Source organism: Ostrinia nubilalis, chromosome 14 (genome assembly GCF_963855985.1).
Source record: "Ostrinia nubilalis chromosome 14, ilOstNubi1.1, whole genome shotgun sequence".
Lineage (NCBI taxonomy): Eukaryota > Metazoa > Arthropoda > Insecta > Lepidoptera > Crambidae > Ostrinia > Ostrinia nubilalis.
Genome location: NC_087101.1, coordinates 13099575 through 13112298, shown reverse-complemented (window position 1 = coordinate 13112298; position 12724 = coordinate 13099575). Strand labels below are relative to the sequence as shown.

At 37.9% G+C, this 12724-nt stretch overlaps 1 protein-coding gene across 1 annotated transcript; it reads left to right on the top strand.

Annotated features, from left to right (window-relative positions):
* Positions 1-704: 704 nt before the first annotated feature.
* On the top strand, positions 705-9170 carry LOC135078188 (multiple coagulation factor deficiency protein 2 homolog). Its single transcript, XM_063972774.1, has 5 exons — positions 705-789; positions 6280-6433; positions 7561-7693; positions 7826-7907; positions 8194-9170. Exons 1-5 carry the CDS (start codon positions 777-779, stop codon positions 8319-8321), a joined length of 510 nt encoding a protein of 169 aa, XP_063828844.1. The 5' UTR covers positions 705-776; the 3' UTR covers positions 8322-9170.
* Positions 9171-12724: the final 3554 nt, after the last annotated feature.

Below are 12724 nucleotides of genomic sequence, written 5' to 3'. Positions count from 1 at the left end.
ATTTATTTATATTTACTTCAATAATAGAAGGAATAATGCAGAGTATTTTACGAAAACCTTAACCGGTAAAATAGATGTTAAATTTTTTAATAGATAGATTCCACAATTATTATTTTTAAAACCATAGCAAGGTAGCAAATAAGCCCTGTTTGGCTTCCAATTGGTGAAACTGTAATTAATTGAAGAAGGTTGATCATGATGGTTATGATTTCATAATCTTAAACTTACCTACACACTTACTTGACAAGCAAGACGATCTACTTAGTTCGTGGAAAAATATGATCAACTGAATATTATATTCTAAGAGAAATTAAATAGAAATCAAATGAGCTTTAATGTTATTAAAATGAGATGTCGCCGAGGATATCTAGCAAAAGCTCAAATTTCTGCTAATAAGAAAGAAAGAAAGAAAAAACATTTATTTGGTAGTACCAAAAAAATAATAAACTTGTAATCATGATTTGCCTCTTCGAGTGGAATCCCAATCACAAAGCTCAAGCAAGCTTATGAAAAGCTACTAACGACATCTATGATGCATCTTGGAAAACTGGCTGAAGAAGCAAGAATAGCCATGCGCACAAACTTCAGTTCTTGACACAGAGCTGTAACTCTTCAGATCCTGGCAATAAGTACAGTTTTCGTGTGAAAGCTTCGCGCCTGCGCTGTTACATCGATTTCTTGTGTCACCCTTGACAGTCACAGATGCTTGCCAAAATGTTTTCTGATCATGTGTAGAGGTAAAACAAAATAAAGCTAAATTCAGTGATGCTGTAGAGATGCAACTTGAAGGTAAATATTGGCATTATCATAGTTTATACGTAAGCGATGTTACCTTTGAATCAGGCATAAGTTTAAGTACAATTCTTTCAAATGTTTATGTCCCAACACCAGCATTGTTATCACTGAGGGTCTGTTGCCATGCAATCTAAATATTTGGTTTGTTGCAAAAGAAAAAAGAGATGAATAAAGTAAGAGTCAATTTCCCGCTTTCGTATTTGATAAAGACAGATACCTACTTACCAGCGTTGCCAGACGTCCCGATTTTGGCGGGACGTCCCGATTTTTAAATCAAATTTAAATGTCCCGCGCGGGACAGGCTCGGTCCCGCTTTTCGGAGAGACACTCACTTCACCAGACTATTGTTTGAAACGCCATATTATTCTAAAGAATAAAACTTTGTTAATTTCGATTACTGTTTTTTTTTTTCTTTTTTTATTCTAAAGATGAATTTAACGATAGAGTAAATCTGTACCTCTAGCATGAACAACTTTCATCTTCGAATCGTTTGCGTATTCGATAAAATTCGATAGGTACTCAACCTTCGAATTAAACGATAACGTGACACTTTTGATTCTCAAAATAAGTTTCGTGCAGGGCCGCGCCGCCCCTGTGTGCGATGTGTGCGGCGCACACAGGCGCCAAGACAATAGGGGCGCCGCGCCGCTACTGCCACCTAATTTTTTTTTAAATGGAGTATCGATAAGTAAGTAGGTACAGTATGCGCAACATAAGCCTTGAACACAACAAAACAAATATTATGCTTATTAACCAAGTCTCTCAATATTTATATGTTTATTATGATTCAAGTTTATGGTTCCATTTTTACGCTTAGGCTTAGATTAATAAAACCTAAGCGCTTAGGGTTTTAGTTTACATTACTTACGAGCTCAACGTAAAACGGCGGCAGTTCTTTTGAACCTCAAATAAAGTATAGTTATTTTGAACCGTAGAGGCGCCGAGTTTGTAATACAAAATTTTTATGACTATGAGTGAGTTTATGAACGCAACCCGATGCGATGCGTGCGAGTTGCGACACAAGCGGGATGGGGTCCCGGGTATTCCCCGCCACGGGGATTTTAACGAACGAGATAGCCAAGTCAAAACCACAGAATACAGGGTGTTTGGCGGAAGGTTAGACAAACTTCGTGGGTGTATAGGTAAGGTCATTTTAAGAATACAAGTTCGCCCATTTTACCCTAAGTGAGCTATTTTTTTTTTAATTGATGTTTTTGTTTATATTTATTTTTTTCCAAAATATGACCTAAACCTGTTTCAATGTTTTTTCTTGCATGTTTTCAACCGCATTTTTTATTTGATATAGATATCGAATATGTCTTTAGTCAAATAAAATAAATTTCAGATCCAGATAATGATTGAATTAGATAAGTAATCCAGATAATGATTGAATTGATTGCAATCAAATTAGATAAGTATTTGCCTACGCAAAACAATATAATTTTTCCATACAAAAAATCAAAATAATAATAATTAATATCCCGTAGCTGATCTTAAATTTTCCAGCTTTTAAGCTAAGGTAGAAAAAGCACAAACTATAAATAATAAAATACTATTAAACACACAGCAAAAACATAAAAGTAATAAAATAAAAGAAAAAAGTGGGATAAAAGGGCGCCCGCTCAGTTTTAATCGGGACACCATGTTAGGATGTCCCGATTAAAACTTTAATTATTTTTTTTAAATACAATTCCAAGTTGAATTTTTTATCGTGGTTTGTACTTTTGTTAAACTTTGGCGGCTCGTAACTAGCTATCCAATCATTATCTGGATCTGAAATGTATTTTACTTGACTAAAGACATGTTCGATATTAAAATAATAAAAGCGATTGAAAACACGCGAGAAAAAAAAAGCAGTTTTAGGTCAAATTTCGGAAAAACTTAAATGAAAACAAAAATATCAATTAAAAAAAAATTACCACTTAGGGTCAAATGGGCGAACTTGTATTCTTAAAATGACCTTACCTATACACCCACGAAGTTTGTCTAACCTTCCGCCAAACCCTGTATTATAATTTAAGTATGATTAAAATATTCTTGCAAATGTTAGACTTGCTGTTTTTTTTAACATAGCATAGGTAGGTACGTAATAGTCATATTAGTATTATTATGATTAGAAAAAAGTCAGCTTCTTTGTTATTAATATTTAAGTATACAATACTTTGTATTAAGTATGTAAAAATTTAGTTCGAGTTTTCTTTTTCGTAGTAATTGGCAAGCAGAACGAACGGGATTTACCTATTTAGTATTCTAATTCCTTAGTGGTTTCCAGTTATAATACACTTATGATAATATTATCTAAGTACTGTAAAACTGGAGAACATTTATTTTCGTCAAAATTAACAATTAAAATATTCGTTAAAAATTTAAATTCGTTTTTTATGTCGATTCATTAGAAAAGAGGCGCTTCATAGGTTCCGCACACAGGCGCTGGCGGCGGTCGGCGCGGCCCTGGTTTCGTGCAACCATTTCTTACACTAAGTTCACTTTACGACACGTTCACAAGGGCGCTGTTGTAGTTTTCGTACTAAATCTTTTGATGGCGATTCGAGTACGCAAACGATTTGAACTTTTGAAGTTTTTCGTGCTAGCCGTACTGATTTAAAATATATATTGTTTTTTGTTAAAATACATTTTCTATGGCTACTTTTGCTATCTATTGTCACGTAAACGTAATTTTAAGTCAAATAAAAAGATAAATATTTGAAAACCTTTGATTATACAGGGTGTTTGGTAAATGGGTATATGAGCCGACACTAGCCTATGTTAACATGAGCATATAAATGGTATGGTGAAGTCAGAAATTTGATATCATAATTTTAAATATTTTAATTTTCATACAAAATAAATTTTATAAAATCCGATTTATATGAAAATTAAAATAATTAAAATTAAGATATCAATTTTGTGACTTCACCATACCATTTATATGCCCATGTTAACATAGGCTAGTGTCGGCTCATATACCCATTTACCTAACACCCTGTATACGTTTTTTTACTATGTCCCGCTTCTGACGGAAGAATCCCGCTATTTTGACTCAAAAAGTACCGAAGTCCCGACTTGGCGAAAAAAAAAACTGGCAACGCTGCTACTTACTAACCTTTTCTGCAATAAAATTTGCCACACCATTACCATCCTTCTTTTCATGAAAGTTTTGTGTTTGACCTACATAATTCTTCAATTCAGATAATTCGTAGTACTTTAAATGTAAAAGATCCACGATTGTTGTAACTAGCCTTAGCAATTTTATTAATGTTCATAGGTAGAGTTCTGAGCATCAACATTGATACCTGTTGCAGTGGTTGGAAGATAAAACGCTGTAGAAACATTGTGTGCCCGTGTTCGTGGTAGTCAAATCTCTAAAATACCCATTTTAGACTTAATTTGTTCAAATAAATTGTAACCACAATATTTTAAGCAGAAGAATTAATGCAACTTCTAATAGCCCACTTCAATTTGCGGTGAATTGACAAGTGAATTATGTTTATTTGTCCAAATTAATGTCAACCCAAAGCGAGAGGATTAACGGTCTATCGCGGAGCCGGTTGTCTTACCCCATCATCCCCTATTGAGACCTTAAATGTAACCAAAGCCAGAATAAAGGAATTCATGACCCGTTCGCGTCATTGTAATCACATGGGATTAGGGTGTTATGGTGATAATACGGTGGGCAGGGTTCCGTACGGACGATGACGGACCCCATTTTTAAGAGTATTTCGAATTCAGAGTGCGACATACGGTTACGCGGTTTGCTGCGCTCTTGTGGTCGTTACATTGAGTTGGTAGAGATTGTAGATCGTTGTTATTCCCGAGCTATGAATTTAGAAGAGCTACGTAATAACCCTTTACATATGTATTGTATGCATTTAGGTTCTGAGTCTTTTCAATACCGAAGCGGTCGCTCCCGGGTCTTAATTATATTTTTTTAAAAGTGTTTTATTTGAGACTCAATAAAAGCTCGTTTTTGTATTATAATTTGGGTTTCTGTAACTGGAAAGAAATTCTCTCATCTCTATTGTACAGTACAAATTAGTACCTACACCTCTAGGTTAAAAATTCATATTGTAATGTTTGATAGGATATGTATGGCTTGCTGCTCTCGAAAAATGCTGCCCGTTCTTACTAACCGTGTGTCCCGCCGCTTGTACCAGACACCCCGACATATGCACGGCGCACTTGTCTCCCTCTAATTTGTACTCCATTACGGGCCCATTTCGTGCCCCACATACTGCCTTCTCGTCTTACGAACAACTGTTCGGCCTGTATTAATTATGCGTTTGATACATTGAATGTCCCTTGTTGCATTTTTGGGGCGGGACAGCACCTGTTCGTTTGATATTTTTTAGATTGCAAACCGTGATAAGGATTTGGTATTAAGAGGATCAAAGCTTTTTGTTTTTAACGTCATGTCATTGTGTTGGTGAATGTAGTTTTTATGACATAGCTCTAACATGTTCCTCAAAATTATATTTCAAACATGTGTAAGACGTTCTTACCGTATCCGCTTTGGTCATTGTAATTAAGCATTAAAATCGAAGCCGGTTTCGTATGCGAATTGGATTTTTAATCTCTTTGAATCTTGTCCCTAATCCGAGATTCCCTTTTGCGTTTCCTTTGTCTCGAACGGAGAACCTTTCAGTGTATTAAAAATTCACACAAAAATATACTCAGCTTTTTTGCTCGCAATAACTTACCACCATCAGAGTTAACGATAGGCTTCCACCATAACCGATTAACAAAACTGTTTCCCATTCATTATTGTAAAGCTAATTCCCATTCAAGTCCGCAAACAGTTTCATGCAAATTGCTACTAATTTCAAACAACTACTTTCTTCCAGCACTCAATTGGACGCATTTCTACTTGATGACAAATGTTAAGGGCGGTGCTTGTCAAATGAGGTGTGAATATTGGACCCTGCGGGGTATCGCCGCGGGGCCCCGCGCCCCGGGGCCCGTGCCCCCATCTGTCCAGTTTGCACCCTTTATATTGCAACAATGCCCTCGATTGATGGACAGGTGACTCAATCAGGGTCCTTGTCGACGGTTATTTGCGCATTGTTTCACAAATTGACGGAGCGTGGCGTACTTGCGTAGGAGTTTGCCAATTCTGAGATTTATTGATATTGACGAGATCTATTATTTTTATAAACAGTTGAGAGTTTGTTTGCGAATCATTCGTTAAAGTTATTTTGAAAATAAAGTCATTATTTGGCAAGATTTGTTTGCTGAGGGCATATCTCACAGTTCGTTCTTAACGAGTCGACTTAAAATATTTCGTTTCCTATATGACTTAAATGAGACTCGAAAGTAAACTTTATCATTGGGCTGACGCGTGACGTAGCGTGGAGAGGCTAGCGTGGAGAGTGTACGCAAAATCCTTAATTTGACTTTTGCAAATTAGAGCGGGTCGATAAAGTCCTAATGACCTGATGATGAATGAAGATGATGATGATTTAAAACACGACCTTCACTCGTTTCCAGTAAGCGTGCTGGTGGTCCTAAGCTCGCTGGTGTCGGCGCTGCGCCGCGGGCCGCACCACCCGCACGGGCAGCCGGTCGACGGCAGCCACCACCACTACCAGCCCAAGGACCAGGGATCTATGACTGGTGACAAGGAGCTGCTGCGTGACGTCAAGTAGGTGGCCCTCTGTCGTTGCTAAATGTTTAGTTAATGTAGTGACGCACGGGCAACCGGTGGACGGCAGCCACCATCACTACCAGCCCAAGGACCAGGGCTCCATGACTGGTGACAAGGAGCTGCTGCGTGACGTCAAGTAGGTGGCTCTCTCATTAGTTAGTGTAGCGACATAGCAGTTGTAATCGTACTAGTGGTCCTAAGTTCGCTGGTGCCTTCTCTGTATCACCCGCACGGGCAGCCGGTGGACGGCAGTCATCACCACTACCAGCCCAAGGACCAGGGCTCCATGACCGGTGACAAGGAGCTGCTGCGTGACGTCAAGTATGTGGCCCTCTGTTGTTACTAAATGTTTAGTTAATGCAGTGACGCACGGGCAGCCGGTGGACGGCAGCCACCACCACTACCAGCACAAGGACCAGGGATCTATGACCGGTGACAAGGAGCTGCTGCGTGACGTCAAGTAGGTGGCCCCTTGTTGTTACTCTAGCTAGTGTAGTGACACATGCAGATGTACGCGTGCTAGTGGACCTAAATTCGTAAGCGTAAGGACCAGGGTTCAATGTGACCTTTTGTATCACGAAACAATGCCTCATCACCTTCTTCTTTTTCTTTTCATTTCCAACTTGTACAGACAAAGGGTACTTACATAACTGATGCTTGTATTCTCATATTAAGCTGACTGATCATAGTATGATCTTTTTTCTAAACTAACCTTTTGAAAACGAGCATGCAATGCACTCTTCGGTGCCATTTTAAGAAGATGTTCTTCAATGCAGATGCTGATTAATTAATGTTTCCCAACTATGACCCCACGATCTGAAGTCATATACGTCATCATATTACATCATTGTTTAGTCACATAAGTATAACTAGACTTTCACGATAATGCAGTTATCTTTTGTATCACAAAGTGTGTACAGTTGATCAAACATTCCTAAGATACCATTGCCCTTGCATCAAAAGGTTTTATTACAGGCAATAAAGCTTGTACCCGACGGATTAGCAAGCTGAAAATGCCAAAGCCAAGTGGGGAAGGCCTATGTTCAGCAGTGGACGTCTTATGCCTAAAATTGATGATGATTTTAAAACTTGTTACTAAGATAATAAGGTACTGTTTGCTACAGACACCTGGAAGAAGACTCTGTGCTGACGCCGGAGATTCTGGCTCGGATGACTCCTGAGGAGCTGGAGTTCCAGTACTTCGCAGCTCACGACTTTGACGGCAACTCCAAGCTGGATGGCTTGGAACTGCTAAAGGTGAGAACATACGCTTCTATTATGGAGGAGCAACTTGTTTTTGTACCCAATGCCTTTTGATTGTTTTCCATCTATCATCTATCTCTTCTTATTACTACCTGAATTACATCACAGCTCCATTGTTATTTTCAGGCAGTGTACCATACGATAGAGCATTCGGCAAGTGAAGATAATACGATAGAACCTGAAGCTAAGCCTTTAGATTTTTATATTGGTAAGTTTCTTGCTGCTGTCTTTGTAAACATTTGAAGTAATCCGTAAACAGAGGGACTGAAATGTCCAAGTTAGACAGACGAAATGCAATTATTAAGTAACATTGTGACACTGGAAACCAGCATCATGATTTAAGCTACGCAGGCCAAGGCTTATACTTTTCTATTAAGTTCAGGCATAATTACACTGTTGAATTCAATTACTATTGCTTTATTAATAACAGCTTTTATACTTGTGTCATAGAGCCTTTGCGATATCCAAAATTAATAGATTTTTTAACGTTACAGCGGTGGTGGACCGTACCCTAGGACTGGATGACACTGATGGCGATGGGTATATTTCGTACCCGGAGTACCGGGCAGCGCGAGGGGACAGCCCCGACCGTACCCTGCGGGTTCTGGCCACCGAAGAATAGATGTTCGCCTATTTTATTAGTGCAATCTTTAAGGGCCTTACTAGTGTCGTTTTGCTGGGTCTGCTAATTGAGTTTCACTTTGTGAACTAGCTAGTAGACGCCGAAAGATGGCTGATATGCTAGGGGCCTCAAGGGGTTTATGAAATACCATGATTTTCTCTATGAGACGGATAAAAAATCTTACCCTATATTAAATAGCCACGATAGCAGCAACGTGAACGTGGACTATTGTGGTGAAATCACTCGTAACACAAGCATTTTTGGCTTAGTGCGAGAGGTTAACGAGACTATAAATTATTTGTGACAAATTTTTATATTCTGTAAAAAGGCACATGGGGAATCCCTTTTTTCCCATCTATAGGGAATGTTATTGTATTTGTAAAGTAAGATCGCCCCGTTTAAAGATAACTAATAAAATAGGATTGTGTATAATAGGGTTTGTTTTGTTTGCTGAAAAGGACGATGTGAAGGATGATGAAAACATTTGGCATGAGAGCCAGTGAAAACATTTTTTATAAGAACTAATGTTAAAGACTCTCTCTGTCTATAGGCGCTTTATGTAATTCTGATTTATATTGAATCAGTTTGTTAAAGACTAAAGGTTGATTTATTTCGCAGTTTATGTTGGACATTTGTTAGTTACTGTATAACATGTGCTAAAATTCTACGGAATATCAAAATACTTAGCTTTTGGAGCCAATAAGGCTAATTTACGTGTAAATGTAAGGCCTAATTGAAAACCCTAATTAGTTAGTCGAAATTTTTGGAATAGAGACAATAAAATTCCATGAATTGTTTATAGTTTATATTTAAAATGATTTAATTTTAATTCTGTACATATTTTATATTACCTATTTATAACTGACTAAATATCTTCATAATCATAGTTTTTGTTACAATAAGAACTCTACCATAACATTTTGTAATAAAGATAAGATTTACAAATATGCGCTTATTTTGTATTTATAATTATTATGTAGTAGGTACCTGTTAGTTTTTTTGAGATTAAGGTTTGTTAATGATTATTTTCAGGCACTTTCACTTTAACGCCAATATTTACACAACACGAATAAAGGAACAGGAAGTTTGAAAATGTTTGGCGACTAACATTAATATTATCATCATGATTAAGCATTAAGTTGTTTTTGGAGCGATTAAAACTGTAGGTCAAATCTTCTCTTTGTCTCTGGTAAAAGTGCACAAATGACCTGCTGAAGTTGTTGATGATGATGTGTTATAAGTAGCTCACTTATCTACAAGCTATCACTTATATATTGGCTGCTACTGACTCATTGTCCGCAAGGGTAGCGCGACTCGCACGGCCCTCCTGTCTCTCCCCACTCTACCGCTTTCTTGATGCCTTTTGACACGTCTTCGTAGGGCTCCAGTTCTATGCTGTTCCTGAGAAATTATTACATTCACATTAGTAAATATAGTCCACTTAAAATATACACACTTTTTGGACACCGAGATATGTTTGTCTTGATATCTTGTAGCAGCAGTAGTTACATACATCGCAAGAAGGAAAAAATCTTGAAAAAAGTTTCTGCTACAATCAGTAAAATCTGATGTCCTTTTGCTGCCATGATTAAATTGACTGCGGTAAATACTGATGTGGTTCTACCTATCCTTGTAGCAGTTTATCCAGCCAGAAAATTACAAAGCGGCCTGGTCTGGCTACTGGCTGGACAGGCGGTAGAGGCAGCCGAAGTTCGTCTGCTGCTGCCTTGTCAGATACTTGAGTTAAAGCAGCAGTTCAAATTTATGTAGTTTTACCTACCCTTGTAATAGTTTAGCTCCTTGCAGCAGCAGTTCAGCATCCGAAGAGTACAGATCAGCCTGGTCAGGTTTCTGGCAGGACAGACGGTAGAGGCAGTCGAAGCTTTTCTTCTGGTGCCCTGACAGCTATATAGAGGGAATAGCAGCAGTTCAAGCTGATATAATTCTACCTTACCCTTGTAATAGTTTGGCTCCTTGCAACAGCAGTTCAGCACCTGAAGAGTACAGGGCGGCCTGGTCAGGTTTCTGGCAGAACAAGCGGTACAGGCAGCCAAAGTTCTTGTGCTGCTGCCTTGTCAGATACTTGAGATATAGCAGCAGTTCAAATTGATATAGTTTAGCTCCTTGCTGCAGCAGTTTATCACCCGAAGAGTACAGAGCAGCCTGGTCTGGGTTCTGGCAGGACAGACGGTAGAAGCAGCCGAAGTTTTTCTTCTGGTACCCTGACAGCTATAGAGAGAATAGCAGCAGTTTAAGCTGATATATGTAATTCTACCTACCCTTGTAATAGTTTGGCTCCTTGCAACAGCAGTTCAGCACCTGAAGAGTACAGGGCAGCCTGGTCAGTTTTCAGGCAGGACAAGCGGTAGAGACAGCCGAAGTCTTTCTTCTGGTACCCTGACAGCTATAGAGGGAATAGCAGCAGTTCAAGCTGATAAATTCTACTTACCCTTGTAACAGTTTAGCTCCTTGCAGCAGCAGTTCGGCACCTGAAGAGTACAGGGCAGCCTGGTCAGGTTTCTGGCAGGACAAGCGGTACAGGCAACCGAAGTCTTTCTTCTGTTGTCCTGACAGATAGCTAAGGTACAGGAGTACTTCGTCTTCGGTGAGGTATGACGCGTTTTTATTGTCTGAGGGGTAGTAAAAGATATGGGTAAATTATAAAATAAAATAAAATGGTTGTCTTTTTCCAAATGTAGGACTAAAACTCTAGTGAGATACAACACATTATTTTCCATTTATCCTAAAGGACAATGTTCGTTCTCCATACATTGTTCGCCTAAAAACCAACAATTTTGACATATTACTACCCGAAAGCGAAATAATATGATTCTGTGTGTAAGAACAATGATTCCTGATGGACACTTGCCATAAAATTAATGATTAAGAATATTAAATCACAGCGATTTTATAATATGTCCTTTATGGCAACATGGCGTCTAAATCACATTGATTGTATTGTGTGAATGTATGAACACCGAGTCGCGAAAAATGTTTTGTATTGTCGTCACGCCGAGTCGCAGCCAAATAGTATAAAATAATAGAACAAGTTTTAGAAATACAACTCGGCCTTTCACTTTTATAATATGCCCACATATTGCACGTAAATAAACAACATGAATCATAGGTAGTTTCCACCCTTGATATCTGACACATGAAATAAACTCCTATTGTATTGTAGATATCGAAGCCAAATCGTATATAATAATAGAATGGGTTTTGGAAATGACTCGGGGTTCCACTTTTATAAAATACTACATATTGCATAAAAATAACACGAATCATGGGTTTTCTTTTCACTATTTACATCTGACATGAGATAACAAACTCCTATCTCCATGGCTACCGTCGTAGTCTATGCCAAAGACTACAATATTATAAGCAAGAAGTTTCAAACCTTAGCGGCTACAGTAACCCCTGGGCCACATACATCGTGATAACATTTGGTCGACACCGGAACGAAGTCTTGCGATTATGCAAAAAAGCACCGTATTCTAATGCGGCTATATCACGTTCAGCCAGGGTTTTAATTCGACTAAAGTCCTGACTAAAGACTGGAAGAAAATACGCAGCATTGTATGAGCACTTCGTGTTCGTTAAAGTGGCTTCAGTATCATAGAGTTTTCATAGCGTTTTCTTTCCAATAATCTCCGCAAGTAGCGCTGCATGATCTTTACAACATAAACGGCAATATTTATTATGGTGCCAAAATTATATGATTACTTTGGCACGTTATTATACACGTTCGAAGATTTGTCATTTTCATACATTTATTATTTTCTTAAAGTGCTGGAAAAAAAAGTTATGGTATAATAATTTCTAGCTGTCCCAGCAACTTCGTCAATAAAAAGTTGTCTTGTCTTAAAATCGTAATATTAATTTCTGAACGTATCCTGTTTGACACCTATAATATCATTTGACAATAGTGGTAATGTTACGGTAAATGTGATAAATGTGAAAATTATGAATAATCGCCGGTTATTATGAATAATTACCTCATGATTTGGTAAATGTGATTAATATGAGATCATTTAGGTGTGTATAAAACTAAATAGGCGGCTTAGCGGTGGCCCAAGGGCCATCCCCGCCGCACCTTAACCTATTTTTTAATTTAAATCAAAACAATATGTTATGGGCATTATGGCAAAGTAATGTTACGCAAGAAACAGTCCAAACTCATTTTGCCAAATTACATTAATATATGATATCAAAACGTTCAAAATGTGTGGCTATACAAGAGCACTGTACACGAGCCGGTGTTCTCTTTTATGATATTTGTTAGTATTAAGGTTACATTATTAAATAAATCACTGATAAATGTGATTAATTTATCACTTTTACAGTCGAGACTGTCGGTAATTATTTATAATTTTTACATTTATAAATCACAATTACCGTAACAG

Coding starts and splice junctions, on each gene's coding strand:
- LOC135078188 (XM_063972774.1), top strand. Junction 6,434..7,560: donor GAGCTGCTGCGTGACGTCAA/GTAGGTGGCCCT, acceptor TGTTTGCTACAG/ACACCTGGAAGAAGACTCTG. Junction 7,694..7,825: donor ATGGCTTGGAACTGCTAAAG/GTGAGAACATAC, acceptor TGTTATTTTCAG/GCAGTGTACCATACGATAGA.